Source organism: Mobula birostris, chromosome 6, assembly GCF_030028105.1.
Source record: "Mobula birostris isolate sMobBir1 chromosome 6, sMobBir1.hap1, whole genome shotgun sequence".
Classification (NCBI taxonomy): Eukaryota; Metazoa; Chordata; class Chondrichthyes; order Myliobatiformes; family Myliobatidae; genus Mobula; species Mobula birostris.
In genome coordinates this window covers 22101943-22125666 of record NC_092375.1, presented here as the reverse complement: position 1 = coordinate 22125666, position 23724 = coordinate 22101943, and the positions used below count along the sequence as shown (strand labels likewise).

At 40.9% G+C, this 23724-nt stretch overlaps 1 protein-coding gene across 3 annotated transcripts in view; it reads left to right on the top strand.

The window, feature by feature from the left end:
• ttc3 (tetratricopeptide repeat domain 3) overlaps window positions 1-23724 on the top strand; it is a 141149-nt gene that overhangs the window by 64186 nt on the left and 53239 nt on the right. For all 3 annotated transcript variants that reach the window (XM_072260010.1, XM_072260011.1, XM_072260009.1), the window contains exons 21-27: window positions 3706-3798; window positions 8188-8252; window positions 9294-9433; window positions 10486-10797; window positions 12649-12900; window positions 13921-13967; window positions 20600-20656. In XM_072260010.1, coding sequence (XP_072116111.1) covers window positions 3706-3798; window positions 8188-8252; window positions 9294-9433; window positions 10486-10797; window positions 12649-12900; window positions 13921-13967; window positions 20600-20656 — 966 coding nt within the window. The remainder of the gene's footprint in view (window positions 1-3705; window positions 3799-8187; window positions 8253-9293; window positions 9434-10485; window positions 10798-12648; window positions 12901-13920; window positions 13968-20599; window positions 20657-23724) is intronic.

Genomic DNA, 23724 nt, shown 5'->3' with positions numbered 1-23724 from the left:
TTCTTCCTTTTGATAGTTACTAGAATTCCAAGTGACTTTCTTAATAGTTACTATCCATATACTTATAACATTGGTACAAATTATTACTGTAAAACTATTTATCTTGTCATGAAAACAAGATAAACACTTTGACAATGTTAAGGCTATTTTTTCTGATTTGGTTTAGTTTAAACTTGATTTTACTACTTAGTTAAGAAGACACAAGATCAAATTATGTGTCGTTTTAGGTGAATTACAGCAATGAATGAGTAAGTCATCAAGCTGCCCATTCAAACCATTCTTCAGAATATGTATTCATGTCCACAGATAATTCTGTAGGCAGCTTCTTACAACTGGCATTGAATTCATTTGCACAAATTGAAGCTTTCAGCCCAAATTTTATTCCATGTACCCAGAAAATGTAAAAAATCCTTTCATTGCAAAATTAATTTGATATATCACCATAAGTTTACTCTTCACTGCTCATCTGAAAATCCATTCTGTGCTACATTTTTGAAGAGCAACTTTTCAATATAGGGTCTGTATAACCCTTTTACAATCTGTGTTTGGAATTTAATTCTGAAATTAGTCTTTTCCTACTTGTTACCTTGAATACCTTTAAATTAGGCACATTGAAACTTTAAAAAAGCATTGGTTTCAGCACAGAATCAAGATAAGGCTTTTCAGTGCATATGCAGCTACAATATGTTGTAACTCAGTTTCTGAAACTGTTTTACAAGATGAAAATTGGAAGTCCATCCCAAGGGTGGCACAATGGCACAGCAGTCGCTACACAGTGACCTGTATTCGATCTTAATCTTGGCTACCTTCCTTGTAGAGTTTGCATGTTCTCCATGTGAACACTTGGTTTTTCTCTAGGTGTGGCAACAATGGGCTAGTAGGTTAATTGGGTACTGTATGTTGCCCTTAGTGTTGGTGGGTAGCAGGATAATTGGGAATAAGGGGAAGTTAATGGGTATGTATTCCAGTTGTGTAGTTCAACGATTTGGCTTTGTTGATGGTTGTATTGTACTTTGGGGTTGCATCCAGTGCTGTAACACTGCTCTTGTAATATGTACATTACCCAATTTCCTTTCCCACGTAAATGCTGTACAGTTGCACGCATTTCTGACTTTTCCAATTTCGCTGCCAAGTTTGTTTTCTCCGTATTTAACTAGCTTGCATTGAACTGAACAGGTCACTCATCCTATAACGTTGTGCTGAACGAGCTAAAAAGCAAATCAAAAACACCCAAACACTGATCCCTCCTACCTACACAATGTCCATATCCCTCCAGTTTCCATACATCCATGTGCCTATCTAAACATCCCTTAAAAGCCTCTAAAGTATTTGCCTCTTCACCATTCCAGGCATCCATGACTCTAAGTAAAATACTTATCTTCACGTCTCTCTTGAACCTACCTCTGCTCAGTTTAAATGCACATATGTGTGTGTTTATATGAGGCTTAGTGATAAGTAATCAGATCTGATTCCTGCACACAGAAATAAATTGTCAATGGAAATGACAGTCCTCTACAAAGATGTCAGTATGCAGAGCAAGAGAACTGAGTTGTATATGAAACAATTAAGATTAGTTGAAAAATATTCTTAATGTTTTTATTTCTCAAATAATTTATGCCTTTTAATTGAATAGTTTAATATATTTTAAAGTTTTTAACTATCAGATTCAGCTGTTTATAAATTTCTGTGTTGTGTACAGGTGTCAGATTGGTTCAAGTGTGTGCAGCCTGATATTTAAAATAATTATGCAACTTAGTGAATTGATTATGGGGAGCAAGGACATGGCAGACCAATTGAATAATTACTTTGGTTCTGTCTTCACTAAGGAGGACATAAATAATCTTCCAGAAATAGTAGGGGACAGAGGGTCCAGTGAGATGGAGGAACTGAGCGAAATACTTGTTAGTAGGGAAGTGGTGTTAGGTAAATTGAAGGGATTGAAGGCAGATAAATCCCCAGGGCCAGATGGTCTGCATCCTAGAGTGCTTAAGGAAGTAGCCCAAGAAATAGTGGATGCATTAGTGATAATTTTTCAAAACTCGTTAGATTCTGGACTAGTTCCTGAGGATTGGAGGGTGGCTAATGTAACCCCACTTTTTAAAAAAGGAGGGAGAGAGAAACCGGGGAATTATAGACCGGTTAGCCTAACGTCAGTGGTGGGGAAACTGCTGGAGTCAGTTATCAAAGGTGTGATAACAGCACATTTGGAAAGCGGTGAAATCATTGGACAAAGTCAACATGGATTTGTGAAGGGAAAGTCATGTCTGACGAATCTCATTGAATTTTTTGAGGATGTAACTAGTAGAGTGGATAGGGGGGAACCAGTGGATGTGGTATATTTGGATTTTCAGAAGGCTTTTGACGAGGTCCCACACAGGAGATTAGTGTGCAAACTTAAAGCACATGGTATTGGGGGTAAGGTATTGATGTGGATGGAGAATTGGTTAGCAGACAGGAAGCAAAGAGTGGGAATAAACGGGACCTTTTCAGAATGGCAGGCGGTGACTAGTGGGGTACCGCAAGGCTCAGTGCTGGGACCCCAGTTGTTTACAATATATATTAATGACTTGGATGAGGGAATTAAATGCAGCATCTCCAAGTTTGCGGATGACACGAAGCTGGGCGGCAGTGTTAGCTGTGAGGAGGATGCTAAGAGGATGCAGAGTGACTTGGATAGGTTGGGTGAGTGGGCAAATTCATGGCAGATGCAATTTAATGTGGATAAATGTGAAGTTATCCACTTTGGTAGCAAAAATAGGAAAACAGATTATTATCTGAATGGTGGCCGATTAGGAAAAGGGGAGGTGCAACGAGACCTGGGTGTCATTATACACCAGTCATTGAAAGTGGGCATGCAGGTACAGCAGGCGGTGAAAAAGGCGAATGGTATGCTGGCATTTATAGCGAGAGGATTTGAGTACAGGAGCAGGGAGGTACTACTGCAGTTGTACAAGGCCTTGGTGAGACCACACCTGGAGTATTGTGTGTAGTTTTGGTCCCCTAATCTGAGGAAAGACATCCTTGCCATAGAGGGAGTACAAAGAAGGTTCACCAGATTGATTCCTGGGATGGCAGGACTTTCATATGAAGAAAGACTGGATGAACTGGGCTTGTACTCATTGGAATTTAGAAGATTGAGGGGGGATCTGATTGAGACGTATAAAATCCTAAAGGGATTGGACAGGCTAGATGCAGGAAGATTGTTCCCGATGTTGGGGAAGTCCAGAACGAGGGGTCACAGTTTGAGGATAAAGGGGAAGCCTTTTAGAACCGAGATTAGGAAAAACTTCTTCACACAGAGAGTGGTGAATCTGTGGAATTCTCTGCCACAGGAAGCAGTTGAGGCCAGTACATTGGCTATATTTAAGAGGGAGTTAGATATGGCCTTTGTGGCTACGGGGATCAGGGGGTATGGAAGGAAGGCTGGGGCGGGGTTCTGAGTTGGATGATCAGCCATGATCATAATAAATGGCGGTGCAGGCTCGAAGGGCCGAATGGCCTACTCCTGCACCTATTTTCTATGTTTCTATACACAAAATACTGGAGGAACTCAGCAGGCCAGACAGCATCTATGGAAAAGGGTACAGTCAGCATTTCGGGCTGAGACCCTACAACAGGACTAATTATGCTCGTTTAAGAGTTACACTGATCACTGCTTTGTTTATAACTTTGCATTTGTCAGAGCACTTTTTTTTTTCTTTGAAGGATTTTCTGAAAGATCCATGTTTCACTCCAGATTGTGGAGGGAAAATTTCCAAAATTGTCATCTATGATTCAAAAGGTTTTGTGAAATGTGAGGTAAGGAATGTATCCAATGAATTAGTTCTAGATCTCAGCATGCATACCACATAAAAACGTTAATCGATTGTTCTGAACAAATGTAGTTTTACTTAATTGAAACTGAGTTGATAGAATAGAGTCAGGCAATAACCTAAAAAGAATAATGGGATACCTAGGATTTGGCCACTTCTTCAGAATTTTCAAAAGTTTTTAGCTATTGTATTTTTGAACTTGCTTTTTAATTTGGAAGAACATTTGCCTCTTGATATTCCCTGCTGAGAAATCTAAAATTTTATTGAATATACTTACATGAATAATTACTAACTCTGGAGATTTTATCATTCAGTGAAAGTAATACCATATTTCAATGAAGTTTCATGATATGTGGAGCTGTTCTTTGTACCATTTTTGGCAAAATAAATTTACTTTTTTACTGTTGGGGTTACCAGTTCCATTATTGGCCTTGTGAGATATTTTCTCATTGGTAAGACCCAAGGCCTAAAGACCCACGTGGATTAATGGAATTATCGTACCTGCAAATGAGCTCAGCATTGGTTAAGGGGTTGGCGGCAAAATGACCAGTGAAAAATGAAAGCAATCAAGCCTTCAATACTGGATATATCATGAAACACTGCAACCCCAAATTTGTGCTAGGGCTGGGATTATGGAAGGATAGTGATAATAGTCATATTCATAGTCATACTTTATTGATCCCGGGGGAAGTTGGTTTTCATTACAGTTGCGCCATAAATAATAAATAGTCATAGAACCATAAATAGTTAAATAGTAATATGTAGATTATGCCAGTAAATTATGAAGTAAGTCCAGGACCAGCCTATCGGCTCAGGGTGTCTGACCCTCCAAGGGAGGAGTTGTAAAGTTTGATGGCCACAGGCAGGAATGACTTCCTATGACGCTCTGTGCTGCATCTCGGAGGAATGAGTCTATGGCTGAATGTACTCCTGTGCCCACCCAGTACATTATGTAGTGAATGGGAGACATTGACCAAGATGGCATGCAACTTAGACAGCATCCTCTTTTCAGACACCATCGTGAGAGAGTCCAGTTCCATCCCCACAACATCACTGGCCTTACGAATGAGTTTGTTGATTCTGTTGGTGTCTGCTACCCTCAGCCTGCTGCCCCAGCACACAACAGTAAACATGATAGCACTGGCCACCACAGAACATCCTCAGCATCGTCTGGCAGATGTTAAAGGACCTCAGTCTCCTCAGGAAATAGAGAGGGCTCTGACCCTTCTTGTAGACAGCTTCAGTGTTCTTAGACCAGTCCAGTTTATTGTCAATTCGTATCCCAGGTATTTGTAATCCTCCACCATGTCCACACTGACCCCCTGGATGGAAACAGGGTCACTGGTACCTTAGCTCTCCTCAGGTCTACCACCAGCTCCTTAGTCTTTTTCACATTAAGCTGCAGATAATTCTGCTCACACCATGTGACAAAGTTTCCTACCGTAGCCCTGTACTCAACCTCATCTCCCTTGCTGATGCATCCAACTGTGACAGAGTCATCCGAAAACTTCTGAAGATGACAAGACTCTGTGCAGTTGTTGAAGTCCGAGGTGTAAATGGTGAAGAGAAAGGGAGACAAGACAGTCCCTTGTGGAGCCCCAGTGCTGCTGATCACTCTGTCCGACACACAGTGTTGCAAGCATACGTACTGTGGTCTGCCAGTTAGGTAATCAAGAATCCATGATACCAGGGAAGCATCGACCTGCATCACTGTCAGCTTCTCCCCCAGCAGAGCAGGGCGGGTGGTGTTGAATGCACTGGAGAAGTCAAAAAACATGACCGTCACAGTGCTCGCTGGCTTGTCCAGGTGGGTGTAGACACGGTTCAGCAGGTAGACGATGGCATCCTCAACTCCTAGTCAGGGCTGGTAGGCGAACTGGAGGGGATCTAAGGGTTGCCTGACCATAGGCCGGAGCAGCTCCAGATCAAATCTCTCCAGGGTCTTCATGATGTGGGAGGTCAATGCCACCGGTCTGTAGTCATTGAGGCCGCTGGGACGCAGCGTCTTCGGCACAGGGACGAGGCAGGACGTCTTCCACAGTACAGGAACCCTCCGGAGCCTCAGGCTCATGTTGAATACATGGCAAAGTACTCCACATAGCTGAGGGGCACAGGCTTTGAGCACCCTGATACTGACACCATCCGGTCCTGCAGCCTTGCTTGGGTTGAGACGTTTCAGCTGTCTTCTCACCTGTTCAGCTGTGAAGCCCACCATGGTGGTTTCGTGTGGGGAAGGGGTATAGTCATGAGAGCAGGGTGGGGGACTGTGAGGAGGGGTAGGAGGGGAGAGTGGAATATGTGTTGGTTGGGGGCAGACAATAGATGACTCGTGGGGGATGGGCAGGGGCCACAATGTCAAATCTGTTAAAAAACAGGTTAAGTTCGTTGGCCCTGTCCACACTGCCTTCAACTCCTCTGTTGCTAGTTTGCCAGAACCCAGTGATAGTCCTCATCCCCCTCCAGACCTCTCTCATGTTGTTCTGCTGGAGTTTCCACTCAAGCTTCCTCCTGTACCTGTCTTTAGCCTCCCTGATCCTGGCTTTCAGGTCCCTCTGTATTGCCCTTAGCTCCTCCCTATTTCCATCTCTAAACACCCTCTTTTTAGCGTTCAGGATGTCCTTAATGTCCTTTGTTACCCATGGCTTATTATTTGAATAACAAAGGATAGTTCTTGTCAGAACAAGAACTTGTTCGTGCCAGCCCAAAGGCTAATATTGTAATAGCTGCCTGATAATCCATCTTGGCAAAGTTAGGGAAATGAGCAAATTTGAGAAACAGGGATCCAAATTGAAAGTGGTTTATTATTGTCACATGTACTGAGATACAGTGAAAAGCTTGTCATCCATACTATTCATACAGTTCAAATCATTAGGACAGTGGTTTAATTTAATGTCAGGGAATGTATACAGTATACACCCTGAAATCCTTGCTCTTCACAGATGTCCATGAAAAAGAGAAAAAAAATCCAGAGAATGAATGACAGAAAATGTTAGAACCCCAAAGCACCCCTCCCCCCCCACACACACAAGCAGCAGCGAGGCATCACCTCTCACCCTGTCCCCATTTGTTCCAGCATAAAGTATCAGCTGCCCCCCACCACCCACTATGCAACCATAGCCCTCAGAGACTATGATCTATAGTCCATCAACAACTACTGTCCATCCAACACTTCGACATCTCAACATGCCCTCTCTCTCACTAACGATTGAGAGAGAGATATGGCTCCTGCCACAGCAAGAGGGGAGGCTGGCAGCTCACTGTTTCGATGTTTCTGCAGTGTCACTTATTCGAGTTCCCGACTCGAGAATCAGCAGACTCTCTCTCATTGTCGCAAGAGAGAGAGATCGCTCAAGTGCGTGGGCCTCCAACGGCTGAGCTCGATGTTTCGATCTCCCGCGATGCTTCATTAAGCAACATCAGCGAATAATCAGGTCAGCCTCAGGACCACACCCCAAAAGCGCCCATCTTCCAAGGTTCTCCTGGAGATCCCGAAATGCAGGCAGCTCGGCGGATTCTGAAGAGCAAGAACCCACCATCCATGAAGAACGTAGTTTGAGCACAGCTGTAGATCATGGTCTTCGTCAGAACCCCAGTCACCTTGAAAAGGGAAAAAAAAATTCCCAAGAACAGAAAATTTAAACTGTTTCGCGGATGAACTCAAAGAAGTCTCCCAGGTCTGCAGGAAGCTAAAGATGCTTTGTGGAGACTTGCATGTGAAAAGGCCATTGTGAATTTCAAAAATAAATTGTTTAAACTACAAGCTGTTGAAAATAAGTTACCGGTCACAGGCAAAAACTAGACAGAACGCCTAATTACTTTCAATAAATTCTAATAGAAATAATTGCACTGACATATTACTTCAGTTCCTTTCTTTGGAGATGCTGCATGACCTGGACAGCATTCTCAATTTTTCCTCATTTTGCATGAGATTAGATTTAACTCCTTGATGCATACTAGCATTTGTGTCTGGAACTACAACTACACAAGGATGCTTTCAAAGCAAATTTTTCATATAAAACACCTAGCAAGCATAGAAAAAAGAAACAGTGGGTCAGTCATTTTGACTGGTGATCCACTGGAGGATAGTTGACCTTAAAGTTAAAAAAGGGAAATACTGTAGATGCTGGAAATCCAAAATAGAACAATACTGCAAACACTGCATTCAGGCAGAATGTGCAAAAACAACTCTCTCCTTTTTCCCACTATTACTTTGATCCTTTGATTATCTTAATGCCCAAAACTCTTTTTGTCTCAGCCTTGAATATATATTATAACCTGAGATTTGCAGTCTTCTACATTGAAGAAATTTCACTTGTTAGACAACCACGAATTAAATTTAAATCATTTACCTTTCAATGCAAATTGTGTTTTTCAGTTTGAGGCTAAAATAATGAAAAACAAAGAATCCTCGAAAGCAGTCATTAAACAGAAATGCTCAAGGTAATGTTCTTTTCTTCATACCAGTTTGAGTAAGTGTTTGTAAAATAGATTTTTCTCATAGAAATCTCCTTGCAGTGATGTTTCTAAATAAATTGTTGAAGTCCATCTTTTATGCAGCTGAGATTTATCTAGCATTAATTTCTTTTCACCAAAGGATTCAGAAAGGCCCTAAGAAACCATTTAAACACAAATGTGTAATACTCACTGCTATTAAACTACTTAATGTTAAAAGAATTAGTTGCCTGACACCTAATGGAATTTGAAATAAACGTGTCTCTTTTGGTGCATTTCACAAATTGACATACAGCAGAGTTTCTTTAATGTAGAACTGAATGTTTTTCCATGATATTGAAAACCAAAAAAGAGCTGGAAATCAGAAACAAAACAGAAAATGCTAGAAAAACTCAACAGGTTATGAGCAATACATACAAAATGCTGGAGGAACATCAGTCGTAGCCCAAAACGTTGATTTTTCTTTCATTGCTTTCACAGATGCTGGAGGAACTTCAGTCTCGGCGTAAAATGTTAACTTTTGCTGACTGACCTGCTAAGTTCCTCCTGCATTTTGTATGTGTTACTCTAGATTTCCACATCTGCAGAACCTCTTGAGGTTATACCGCATGTGTGGGAAGGGAAGTAGTTTAAATGTGATTGCATGGTTTTGAATATTGGTTGACTCCTATTTTAAAAACTGGTGCAATGTCAATGTTTCATTTTTTTACTTCAGTATGTATAATACATACTTTGATAAAAATATTTAAATGACATCGATTTTACAGAACTTTTTAACACTGCCAATTTAAATCTCTTCCAATTTTTCACCTGTTTCCCCTTTTAAAGAAATAGACTCGAGCACATCAAGTCTTTTTGCTGTATGTTTTTACTTTAACTAAGTTAATTCTTGTTTTTCTTGAATTGTTAGTTTTTGGTCTTTTCATTGTAATTACAAACCTGAAATAAGCATTGCTCACTATATTTCTCATTCTGCAACAGCCTATGCCTGTCATTGCTAATCATAATGTGATTTTTTTTTATCTGTAGTGCTTTGAAGTTAAAGATTAAGGAAGATCGTAAACAAACCAGAAAATTAAGAAAAGAAGCATCAAAATACAATGCTGAAAAACAAATTAAGGAAAATGCCGAAAAGAATAGTAGGATTGAAGAAACCAATTCTAAAACAGGTTATTTAAAAATAAAAACCTGATTCATAATAATTCTTCACCTTATGAACTAGGCCTTCTTAGAAACCTGACTTAATAAATGGGCATGGAAAATTCCAACAGCAGAGAATCAGTAATATGTTAAATTCCATTATTTATTGTTTTATTATTTAGAGATACAGGCCTTTCCAACCCAACAAGCCTGCAGTACCCAATTACACCCACATGACCCGTATGTCTTGCAGTGCGGAAGGAAAGCAGAGCACCCAGATGAACCCCATGTGGTCACAGGAGAATGTACGAGTTCCTTACAGACAGCAGTGGGAACTGAACCCATGTCTCTAGCACTGTGAATCCCATTATGCCAACCGTTGCACTACAATGCTGCCGTGTAGTTATGGCTAGTTACAACATTAATTTGGAGAAATCATGTGAAAAGTACATTTTTTTTTTGTTTGAGAATTCCTTGATTTTTGCTCTTAATATAGTGCATTCAAACAAGATGCAAAGGGTATCATCACATACAAAATACTGGAGGAAAATGTTGCCTGGATTGGGGAGCATGCCGTATGAGAATAGGTTGAGGGAACTCGGCCTTTTCTCCTTGGAGTGACGGAGGATGAGAGGTGACTTGATAGAGGTGTACAAGATAATGAGGGGCATTGATTGTGTGGATAGTCAGAGGCTTTTTCCCATGGCTAGCACAAGAGGGCATAGTTTTAAGGTGCTTGGAAGTAGGTACAGAGGAGATGTCAGGTAAGTTTTTTACGCAGAGAGTGGTGAGTGCGTGGATTGGGCTGCCAGCTGCGGTGGTGGAGGTGGAAGCGATAGGGTCTTTTAAGAGACTCCTGGATGGCTACATGGAGCTTAGAAAAACAGAGGGCTATGGATAAGCCTAGGTAGTTCTAAGGTAAGGACATGTTTGGCACAGCTTTGTGGGCAGAAGGACCTGTATTTTGCTGTAGGTTTTCTATGCTTCTATGTTTCTTAAAAATCTGCAGATTTTCTCTTGTTTGCAAAAGGTATCATGTATGGTTTACTTCATTTATTCCTCGGTTGCCTTTTATATACAGGTCAATCTTGGAATCTTTTTGATGATCGAATGCTGCAGTTGATAATTAAAAACAAAGAAAAATTAAAAGCTGGAGAGTGGAATGTTTCAAATCTACTTCAAGAATTACAATCCGACGGGGTTCTAAGCAAAGAAGAGTGTGATAATATATCCGAAGGTGCCTCCAAACCATGTCAAGTTATGGGCCAACTTCTCGATCTCATTGTGCAGAAGAATAACAGAGTAAAGACGAGGGCATTCCTTTACACACTTACAAAATGCCAAGAAGTTGACAACAAACTGTTAGATTGGATTAATTGGTTAAATGATGCAGGTAATATAATTGTGTATGCAAACCTGAGTATGTAGATACACAACATGGTATCTATATGCGATAGAACTGAAGCCTCTCCAGAGAGTTTGTGCGATGATGAGATAAAGTAACAGGAAGAATGCAGAAATGAATGTGAAAACAAAGGATCTTGTGAACTAAGAACAGGTGTAGCATTCTTTGTTGACCTTAACCCTGATGTGCCACTGAATAAGATCACAGCTGAACTGATTCTAAGACACCCCTGTCCTCTCATGATAACCTTTCGCCTCCATGCTTATCAATCATCTATGTACTTTAGCCTTAAAGGACTACTTCAACTACCCTTTGAAGAGATATATGGCAGGCACGGAGAACTAAAGGAGAGGGCTGTTGAGTATAAAAGATGTGGGGTGATGTTTAAAGTAAAAGTATAAGAAGGCAGTCAGATGCTATGAAATACCATCTGGTGAACAAGGTTAAGGTAGTTCAGAAGATTTTTACGAATATAGTAAAGGTGAACAAATAACTAGGGAAAGAGTAGGGTCCATTAGGCTCAATTGGTGCATGGAGCCAGAAGGTTAAATGAATATTTTTCATCAGTACTTAGAAAGGAAGCTGACTTTCTAGCTGGAGGTTTCAGGACCTGGTAAGGTGATATTCTAGTGCAAGCGTTAAGTAAAGCTGAGATCCTCAGTGACGTAGTGAGCTTAAAGGTGGATAAATCACCAGGACCAGGGTGATACTTATCCCAGGCTGTTGTGTGAGGCAAGGGAAGAGGTTACTAGAGATCTGGCTGCGATTTTTAAATCCTCGCTGGCCAGTAGTGAGGTACATAATGACTGGCAGACGACAAATGTGGTTGCCCATTTCAAGAAGGGTTGCAGAGAAAAGCCGAGTAATTACAGTTCTGTGAGCCAACCATCAGTAATAGGGAAATTATTGGTGAAAATTCAGAGGGACAGGATTAATTATCAATCTTAAAGGCAGGTACTGATCAAAGATTGCCAGCATGGCTTTGTCAATGGCAGGTCTTGTCTGACCAATTTGATTAAATGTTGTGAAGAGGTAACAAAATGTATAAATGCAAGAGCTGCAGTTGCTTGAAATTTTGAGAAACAAACAAAGTTCTAGAGGAACTCAGCACATTAGGCAGCATCTATGGAGGGGAATAAACGGTGGCGTTTCTGGCTGGCGTAGCTCAGTAGTACTAAGTGTTAATCGGTAACTGGAAGGACATAATATACAGTACTGTGCTAAAGTCTTAGGCACCCTAGTGTTATATATGTGCCTAAACTTTTGCGCCATACTGTATGTTAAGAGGTTTAAGATCTTAACATTCTTAGTCAATTTAAGCAAAAATACAGTGTGGTCTTAACTCCACATTGTTAAGCAGTTAATATCTGTAACTTCTGTCATGAATAGATCTTTGACAAGATCACACATAGTGAATAATTCAGATGCTCCGGGGAAAATTGCTCAGATTGAGATGTGGGAGGTAGTTCTTTTCAAAATAATCTTGCAAAGGAATTAGGATAAAACCAGTATGGGTTTTTATTTTCTGTAACTGAAACAAACCATCCGATATGTTAGATCATGAAGTTTTTTGATATGATATAATGCTGCTTGCTGCAAGATGGTAACTAATTTTGAGAATGAGTGAGGGAGGGGAAAATTAGTTTTCTGTTGTTAAAATCATAATGTGATAACAATCTATAATTAAGTTATTATCAGTTGACAGTCCTAGAAACCTTAAAAGAAAGGCTCTTACAGCAAGCTTTTCAGGAAAGAAATAACTAACATGAAGAAAGGAAAGATGGATAATTGGTATGGAGATGATCACTTTTAGTCTACAGTATTTATTTTCTTCTACAGGGCGTGAAGCAGCAGGATTGTTCTTGCTTCATTATTCGAAATTCATAGAGCAATTGGACTTGGACTGTCTACTGAACTTGCTCAAAGTACCTGAGGTAGATCTACCACTATATGACAGCACTAAAGACATGGTAGAACAACTGAAACAGGAATCACCCACAAAAATCCGTAACTTCATCTGGACATTGGAAGAGAAAAGAGAGCAATTTCCTTCCTTGCATAATCCTTTAGATCAATATTTTAATGCAATGGGTATGTATTTAATTAATTAATTGCATAATTAATTAAGTTACCAAGATTAGTTATATGACCTATTGAATTCTTCAAGATATTTACTGTTTTTAAAATGAATTTGATAACCTTGTGAAAAGAGCAGAGGGCAAGATAGCTTTGAATTATGATTTTGCTCACAATAATTAGAGATGAACTTATATTGAAATTCATTATAATCCAGACTCTTTCCTTGCTCTGTATCTGGACGTTTGTTTTGGCATTCTAAAAAGTCTAAATTTATCCAGTGTTTCTCCCCCTCATTCACACCTTGGTACATTAATGGATAGCCCTGCTGCTTTTTCAGTATTTTCCTGGAGATCGGAACTCAACTTCATGGTCCACCGGTCGATAACCAAAGCACTGAACCCTTTAGACCTTAGCTCCTATGTTATATGCTGTTATTATAATCAGACTCATGAAAATTTTACATACTTTCTGCATTGAGTAAATATGCCAAGTCTTGAATCTCAGGAGGTCATTTTGAATGCAGTAGCAATTGAGCTCTTGGTTTATTTTTTTTTCTCTGTTTATTTCCAATGATGCTTGATGTGTTCCTGTTTGCTGTTTTGCTTACGGATCTGAACCCTTTTTCATTTAGTGCATGCCTCCTCTGTGAAAAACATTTGTTTCTGTTGAGATGTTTGTTTCTGCTTGATTAATAATTGCCATACAACTCAAAATTATTTCTGTTTTGTAGTGTCTCTTCAGTGATAAAAATTCATATTCTGCTGCTTGAAATACCATAAAAGTGTCCCAGAGAGTTGCATAGAACGTAAAAGAGAATAACATTTACATAGTTATTGCTAGTTTTGTCAGAGAAAGGTACTTTGTGAAGATAATATTGTTTTGTTGCTATTGTAGCTAGGATGTCAAAATGTACAGGTGTAAACTTAACATTGAATCAGCAATTTCACTTTACTTCTGCTATCATGTTAGTGTTTTGTTTGCTGTTATTTTTCCAGAAAAATTATTTTGGATTTTTGCTCTTTATTTATATAGATGCTCCTTGTACTGTACTAAAGAAACAAGAAAATGAAGAATTACCTGTAAGTTGCTTGACAAACATTCCTTTTGAAATTTATTTCAAATGAAAAAACTGAAGTTGAAATGGTTCTTACGGTACTTGCCTCTTAGATTACTGTTTCATTACTGTAAAGTCACATTCATTACCAGTAGACAAGTCTGGTTCCACCTGGAGTAAATGTGTAATGCTGCTAGCTGGTTTTGGAGAGAACACAGGTCAGATTTGGACAGATTTAATGTGAGGTGAGGCAGATATATTTACTCTGGTTTAGAGAAAACTAATAAATCACAAATCATTTATTAAAAATTTACATTTATCTTCAAGGTACGCTTTAAGGTGCTTCACAGCTTTCTAGTACAACTTGTGTATTTTGGGGAAATCTAGCAGCTAATTTTCAGGCACATTTGGAACCAACAGCAAGAAAATAATGGCCAGATAAGATTTTTGATATCATTAACAGGGCATTTGATGACCAGGAAATAACATAAGAAATAGAAGCAGTTGGTCCCTTTCACCTGCTCTCTTCGAAGAGATGATATGGTATACAAGGCAGTACTACATAGAAACATCGAAAACCTACAGCACAATACAGGCCCTTCGGCCCACAATGCACTACTGAACATGTACTTACTTCAGAAATTACCGAGGGTTACCCATAGCTCTCTATTTTTCTAAGCTCCATGTACCTATCCGGAAGTTTTTTAAAAGACCCTATCATACCCGCCTCCACCACCGTTGCCGGCAGCCCATTCCACGCACTCACCACTCTCTGCGTTTATATAAAAAAAAAAAACAACAAAACTTACCCCTGACATCTCCTCTGTACCTACTTCCAAGCTTCTTAAAACTGTGCCCTCTCGTGCTAGCCATTGCAGCCCTGGGAAAAAGCCTCTGACTATCCACACGATCACTACACCTCAACATCTTATACATCTCTATCAAGTCACCTCTCATCCTCTGTTGCTCCAAGAAAAAAAGGCCAAGTTCACTCAACCTATTCTCATAAGGCATGCTCCCCAATGCAGGCGATATCCTTGTAAATCTCCTCTGCACCCTTTCTATGGTTTCCACATCCTTCCTGTAGTGAGGTGACCAGAACTAAGCACAGTATTCCAAGTGGGGTCTGACCAGGATCCTATAAAGCTGTAACATTACCCCTCGGCTCTTAAACTCAATACCACGGTTGATAAAGGCCAATGTAACATATGCCGCCTTAACCACAGAGTCAACCTGCGCAGCTTTGAGTGTCCTATGGACTCGGACCCCCTCTCATCCTCCACACTGCCAAGAGTCTTACCATTAATACTATATTCTGCCATCATAATTGACCTAACAAAATGAACATCCTCACACTTATCTGGGTTGAACTCCATCTGCCTCTTCTCAGCCCAGTTTTGCATCCTATCCATGACCCTCTATAACCCCTGACAGTCCTCCACACTATACACAACACCCCCAACCTTTGTGTCATCAGCAAATATACTAACCCATCCCTCCACTTCCTCACCCAGGTCATTTATAAAAATCACGAAGAGAAGGGGTCCCAGAACAGATCTCTGTGGCACACCACTGGTCACCGACTTCCATGCAGAATATGACCCATCCACAACCACCCTTTGTCTTCTGTGGGCAAGCCAATTCTGGATCCACAAAACAAAGTCCCCTTGGATCCCATGCCTCCTTATTTTCTCAGTAAGCTTTGCATGGGGTACCTTATCAAATACCTTGCTGAAATCCATATACACTACATATACTGCTCTTCCTTCATCAATGTGTTTAGTCACATCCACAAAAAGTTCAATCAGGCTCGTAAGGCACAACCTGCCTTTGACAAAGCTATGCTGACTATTCCTAATCATATTATGCCTCTCTAAATATTCATAAATCCTGCCTCTCAGGACATTCTTCATCAACTTGCCAACCACTGAAGTAAGACTCACTAGTCTATAATTTCCTGGGCTATCTCTACTCCCTTCCTTGAATAAGGGAACAAAATCTGCAACCCTCCAATTCTCTGGCACCTGTCCCGTCCCGATTGATGATGCAAAGATCATTGCCAGAGGATCAGCAATATCCTCCCTCGCTTCCCACAGTAGCCTGGGGTATATCTCGTCCAGTCCCGGTGACTTACCCAACTTGATGCTTTCCAAAAACTCCAGCACATCTCTTTCTTAATGTCTATATGCTCAAGATTTTCAGTTCACTGCAAGTCATCCCTATAATCGCCAAGATACTTTTCCATAGTGAATATTGATACAAAGTATTCATTAAGTACCTCTACTATCTCCTCCGGTTCCATACACACTTTTCCACTGTCACACTTGATTGGTCCTATTCTCTCACATCATATCCTCTTGCTCTTCACAACTTTGTGGAATGCCTTGGGGTTTTCCTTAATCCGGTCCACCAAGGCCGCCTTTTGGCCCCTTCTGCTAATTTCATTCTTAAGCTCCTTCTTGCTAGCCTTTTAATTTTCTAGATCTGTATCATTACCTAACTTTTTGAACCTTTCGTAAGTTTTTCTCTTCTTCTTGACTAGATTTTCAACAGCCTTTGTACACCACGGTTTCTGTATCCTACCATCCTTTCCCTGTCTCATTGGAACGTACCTATGTAAATATCCACTGAACATTTAGCACATTTCTGCCATACACTTCCCTGACAGCATCTGCTCCCAATTTATACTTCCAGGTTCCTGCCTGATAGCTTCATATTTCACCTTCCTCCAATTAAACGTTTTCCTAACTTGTCTGTTTACTATCCCTCTCCCATGTTATGGTAAAGGAGATAGAATTATTAGATTAGATCAGATTCAACTTTATTGTCATTGTGCCGAGTACAGATACAAAGCCAATGAAATGCAGTTAGCATCTGACCAGCAATTTAAAGAATAGTGTTATTTACAAAATAATTGCAAATAAAAAGTAAGTGCCACAGCACACAAATATAGAAGTATTGAGACAGTACAATATGAGTGCAATACTGCTTAGCGCTGTGATTACTATCTCCAAAATGCTCTCCCACTGAGAGACTTGACACTTGACCAGGTTCATTTCCAAATACCAGATCAAGTACAGCCTCTTCTCTTGCAGGCTCATCTACATATTGTATGAGGAAACCTTCCTGAACACACCTAACAAACTCCACCCCATCCAAACCCCTTGGTCTAGGAAGATGCCAATCAATATTTGAGAAATTAACATCTCCCACCATGATGACCCTGTTATTATTACACCTTTCCAGAATCTGTCTCCCTATCTACTCCTCGATGTCCCTGTTACTATTGGGTGGTCTATAAAAAAGCACCCAGTAGAGTTATTGACCCCTTCCTATTCCTAACTTCCACCCACAGAGACTCAGTAGACAATCCCTCCATGACTTCCTCTTTTTCTGCAGCCATGACACAATCTCTGATCAAGCGTCACGCCCCTACCTCTTTTGTCCCCCTCCCTGTCCTTTCTGAAACATCTAAAGCCTGGCACTCTAAGTAACTATTCCTGCCCCTGAACCATGCAATTGTAATTGCCACAACATCATAGCTCCAAGTACTGATCCACGCTCTAAGCTCATCCACTTTGTTCATAATGCTTCTTGCATTAAATTAGACACATCTCAAACTATCATCTGAGTGCATCCCTTTCCTCCCTCTCACACTGCCAACAAGCTTTCTCCATTTTGAGCCAACCACCCCTTCCTCCGTCTCTTTCCCACCCCCCAGCACTTCTAGTTTAAACTCTCCCCAATAGCCTTAGCAAACCGCTCTGCCAGGATGCTGGTCCCCCTGGGATTCAAGTGCAACCTGTCCTTTTTGTACAGGTCACGCCTACCCCAGAAGTGGTCCCAATGATTCAGAAATCTGAATCCCTGCCACCTGCTCCCATCCCTCAACCATGCACTTATCCTCCACCTCACTCTATCACTGTCGCATGACACAGGCAAGTAATCCCAAGAAAACTACCTTTGAGGTCCTGCTTCTCAACTTCCTTAACGCCCTGTAGTCTGTTTTCAGGACCTCCTCTTTTTTCCTACCTATGTCATTGGTGCCAATATGTACCACAACCTCTGGCTGTTCTCCTTCCCACTTCAGGATTTCGTGGATGCAATCAGAAACATCCCAGACCCTGGCACCTTGCAGGCAAACTGCTATCCATGTTTCTTTCCTGCATCCACAGAATCACCTGTCTGATCTCCTAACTATAGAGTCCCCTATCACTGCTGCCATCCTCTTCCTTTCCCTACCCTTCTGAACCACAGGGCCAGACTCTGTGCCAGAGGTGCAGCCACTGTTGCTTCCCCCAGATAGGTCGTCCCCTACAACAGTACTCAAACAGGAGTACTTATTGTTAAGGGGGACAGCCACAGGGGTACTCTCTGACTCTTGCCCTTCCCTTTCCTGACTGTTACCCACTTATCTGTCTTCCGAGGCCCTAGTGTGACTACTTGCCTGTAGCTCCTCTCCATTACCTCCTCACTTTCCCTGACTAGACAAAGGTCATTGAGCTGCATCTCCAGTTCCCTAACCCGGTCCCTAAGCAGCTGCAGCTTGACACACCTGGCACAGATGCGGTCATCCAGGAGGCTGGGAGTCACCAGACAGCCCACATCTGACACCCAGTACAGAACAACGGCCTCACAGACATACTTCGTATTCCTCACAAGTAGCTTGCCTCTCCTCAACCCGTTATTGCCTGAGCCCCGTTGAACCAAAGCCTTCCTACTCTGTCGCCAGCTCCTCTGATACACACTATAAATCTGTCTTTTAAATCCTTCCCACTGGTCTAACTCACTGATGTCACGTGCTTGCACAATCATGCTTCAGTCAAACCGCTGAGGAAAACACTGTCTTCTGTTAAGTCCTTACCACCAGTCTAACTCATTGACATCCACGCACTTGCGCAGTCGTGCCTCGATCAAATCACTGAGGAAAAAACTGTCTTTTAAATCCTTCTCGCCGGTCTAACTCGCTGATGTCCATGCGCTTGCACAGTCGTGCCTCGATCTACCTCAGAACTAAACTGATAAATCTACTTAGATCATACGTTTCAGTGTTCTGGAACCACAGAAGTTTCAAGTGCATTTGCATCACTAACACAGCCTTTTATTTTAGAAAATAAAGCAAAGCTGAGATGAATATCAATGTGTTCAGTATAGACAAAAGAAAATCTGCAGATGCTGGAAATCCAAGCAACACACACAAAATGCTGGATGAATGCTGCTGAGTTCCTCCAGCATTTTGTAAGTGTTCAGTTTAGACATAGATTTGCTTAAAATCCATATACTTGATCTTGAAAGAAGGAAGGTGAACAGACCAATTAGATTTAAATACTTCATGGCATTGTTATGAAAGAAATGGACTATCAAGTGAAGTAATGTCCCAAATTGCAGTAATTTGGATTAGTATTAGAATAAAAATTATAAACTTTAGAAGAATTATCATCAGATGTGAGATTGGCCAGCTAGACTGTATCATTTTTTTCTTATTTTGGATTGCCTTTTATGTTGTAGACTATGCTCAGTGGCTACATTATTAGATACACTTGTACACCTGCTCAATAATGCAAATGTCTAATCAGCCAATCTGGTGGCAGCAACTCAGCACTTTTATGCATGCAGACATGGGCAAGAGGTTCAATTGTTCTTCTGACCAAACAGAAAAATGGGGAAGAAATGTGATCTCAATGACTCTGACCGTGGAATGATATTTGGTGCCGGACAGAGTGCTTTGAGTATCTCAGAAACTGCTGATCTCCTGGGATTTCCATGCAGAACAGTCTCTAGAGTAGGGGTTCCCAACCAGGGGTCCATGGACCTCTCGGTTAATGGTAGGAGTGCGTGGCATAAAAAAGGTTGGAACTTCTTCTCTAGGGTTTACAGAGAATGATGTGAAAAACAAAAAGCATTTAGTGAGCAGTAGTTCCATGGACGAAAATATTTGTTAATGGGAGAGCTCAGAAGAGAATGGGCAGACTGGTTCAAGCTGACAGGAAGGCAGCAGTAACTCAAATAAGCACGCGTTAGAGCAGTGGTACACAGAAGAACATCTCTGAATACACGACATGTCAAACCTGGAAGTGGATGGGCTTTAGCAGCGGTAGATCAGAAACACACACTCAGTGGCCACTGAGTGTAGTACTTTAAAATGGTGTAACTAAGCAATATTAGCAAGGTTCTTTCACATCAGGCAAGAGAGGCTGAGTACTGCTTTCTGCAATGCAGTTACAGTTAAAAATCTGTATGGCAAATGCAGCATCAGTCCTACCTGCAGATAAACAAAGCAAATGTAGACGTCTCCAAATTCTGCTTTTATCTGAGTTCCTTTAATGATTAAGAATAATACAAACTTAGCGATGCAACACAAAATCCAATGGCCATAATGTATTCCTTTCTAGTAGTCCCTGGATTTTATCATGCCAAGACACGTGTTTTTAATAAAATAGGGCAAGGGGTGTTCTTAATGCTTAGGAATAACGAGTGGAATTTATAAACACGTGTATTTTTGATATATAAAATTCTTTGTCAAAACGTGTTATACCTTTTGGAGCCCCAGTTCATTAAAAGATGCCATAAGAATGATTAGTGCTTTCAGAGATGACCATTCTTAATTTCAATGCACTCTAATGCCAGATGTTGATTGATTATTTGGTTTCCTTGCAGAATACTGGCCTTAAAAGTAAAATTCGAAACAGAAAAAAGAAGCCAAAGGATTCAAAGGTTAGTACATTTTGATTGTTGTTGGCCATCTCACCATTGCTGGTTTGTTTTGATAACTTTACGTGAATATGCCTAAGATTTTCTATTTTCCCAGCTGCCTCTGCCAGCTTCTTATACTGGCTATCCTCCCACTATTCTTTCAGTCCAGATGAAGAGTCTCAACCCAAGGTTTTGATTGTCAACTTCCCTCCCAGCTTGATTCTTGTAGACCAGTTACTGAAAACCATTGTGGTTTCAGCAAATACTTATGAAGGCAAATGGTATGTTGGTCACCTTTGTAAGACCATAAGATGTAGGAGCAGAATTAGGCCATTTGGCCCATTGAGTCTGCTTTGCTATTCCAGTGTGGCTGATCCATTTCCCTTTTGGCCCCAAGCTCCTGCCTTCTTCCCGTATCCCTTCATGCCCTGACCAGTCAAGAATCTATCAACCTGTGCCTTAAGTATGCGTAAAGACTTGGCCTCCACAGCTTGCTGTGGCAAAGAATTCCACAGATTCACCACTCCCTGGCTAAAGAAATTCCTCCTCATCTCTGTTCTAAAAAGATGTCCCTCTATTCAGAGGCTGTGTCTTCTGGTCATAGGAAATGTCCTCTCCACATCCACTCTATCTAGGCCTTTCACCATTTGATAGGTTTCAATGAGGTCACCCTCGTTCTTCTGGATTCCAGTGAGTACAGGCCCAGAGCCATCAAACGCTCTTCATATGACAAGCCATTCAATCCTGGAATCATTTTCGTGAACCTCCTTTGAACCCTCTCCAGAGTCAGCGCATCCTTTCTAAGATAAGGAGCCCAAAACTGCACACAACACTCCAAGTAAGGCCTCACCAGTGCTTTATGAAGTCTCAACTTTACATCCTTGCTTTTATATTCTAGTCCTCTTGAAATGAATGCTAACATTGCATTTGCTTTCCTCAACACAGACTCAACCTGCAAATTAACTTTAGGAAATACTGCACAAGGGCTCCCAAGTCCCTTTGCACCTCTGATGTTTTGTATTTTCTCTCCATTCAGAAAATAGTCAATCCTTTCATTTCTTCTCCCGTAATGCATGACCATACACTTCCTGACACTATTCCAATTGACATTTCTTTGCCCATTCTGCCAATCTGTCTAAGACCTTCTGTAGCCTCTCTACTTCCTCAAAACTACCTGTCCCTCCACCTATCTTCATATCATCTGCAAACATTGCAACTAGCCATCAATTACATTATCCATCATTGACATATAACGTAAAAAGAATCGGTCTCAACGTAGGCCCCTGTGGAACTCCACTAAACACTGGTAGTCAACCAGAGAAGGTTTTTCAAAAGTTCTCTGAAAATCCAAATATATAATATCAACTGATTCTCCTTTGTCTATCCTGCTTGTTATTTCTTCAAAGATTTCCAACAGATCTGTCAGGCAAGATTTTCGCTTGAGGAAACCTTGATGACAACAGCCAATTATATCATGTGCCTTTAAGTACCTTGAGACCTAATCCCAGATATAATCTTTGTAAGAGGTCTTGCATTGAGTAGTAAAAATTGTCTTACTACAATCATATGGGGCTTTAGTGAATCTATACATGGATTTTTGCGTAGTATTTCTCTTAATCTGAATATACACTGTAGAGGAAGTGAAGCAAAGATTCATTAGATAGATTCTAGTGATTGTAAGTCTGTAAGACTTAGGAGCAGAATTAGGCCATTCGGCCTTTTGAGCATGCTCCACCATTCAATTAAGTCTGATTTATAATTTCTTCTCAATCCCATTCTCCTGCCTTCTTCCAGTAACCCAATAACCTTTGATGCCCTTACTAATCGATAAACTATCTAACTACATCAAAGTTGCTGGTGAACGCAGCAGGCCAGGCAGCATCTGTAGGAAGAGGTGCAGTCGACGTTTCAGGCCGAGACCCTTCGTCAGGATTAATCCCTTACTCACTCTTCCTTCAGTTAGTCCTGACGAAGGGTCTCTGCCTGAAACGTCGACTGCACCTCTTCCTACAGATGCTGCCTGGCCTGCTGCGTTCACCAGCAACTTTGATGTGTGTTGCTTGAATTTCCAGCATCTGCAGAATTCCTGTTTGCGTTTAAACCAACTATTCTGCTTTAAGTATATTCATTGACTTGGCCTCTACACTGCCTGGTGTAATGAATTCCACAGATTCACCTCACTCCAGCTAAAGAAGTACCTCCTCATCTCTGTTCTAAAGGGATGTCCTTTTATTCCAAGACTATGCCCTCTGATGATAGACTCTCCCACTATTGGAACATATGGAACATCCTCATCCCGTCCATTCTGTCCAGGTTTTTCAATATTCAGCAGGTTTCAATGAGGTCCCCTTCTCCAGTTCCTCCGATCTCCATCAAGTACAGGTCCAAGAGCTATCAAACATTCCTCATATGTAACCCTTTCATCCCCAAGATTATTCCCGTAAAAATCCTCTGGACCCCTTACAATGTTTGGAATCCCTTAACTGAGAACATCCCTTCTCAGATAAACTGCTCAGAGTTCTCAAAAAAGTCTGGCCAATGCCTTATAAAGCCTCAGCACTACATCCTTGCTTTTAAATTCTAGTCCTCTTGAAATGAATGTTAGAATTGTGTTTCCCTTTCTTACTTCCGACTTAACTTGCAAGTTGGTCTTTAAGGAATTGTGCACTAGGACTCCCAAGTCCCTTTGCACCTCTGATTTCTGAATTTACTCCCCATTTAGAAAATGGGGAGTTTATGCCTTTACTGGGGGGTTTATGCCTTTATTTCTTTTACCAAAGTACATGACTCTGTACTTCCCTACATTATTTTACATCTGACATTTCTTTGCTCGTTCTTCTAATGTGTCTTAGTCTCTCTGCAGACTCCCTGCTATGTCAACACTACCACTCTCCACTTACCTTTGCATTCCTTGGCTGCAAAGCCATCAATTCTGTCATTCAGATCATTAACACATAAAGTAAAAAGTGGCAGACCCAAAGTAAAGTACAAAGTAAAAATTTTCTTATCAGAGTATTACATGTCACCTCATACAACCCTGAGATTTTTTTTCCTGCGGGCATAGTTAGTAAATCTATAGAACAGTAACT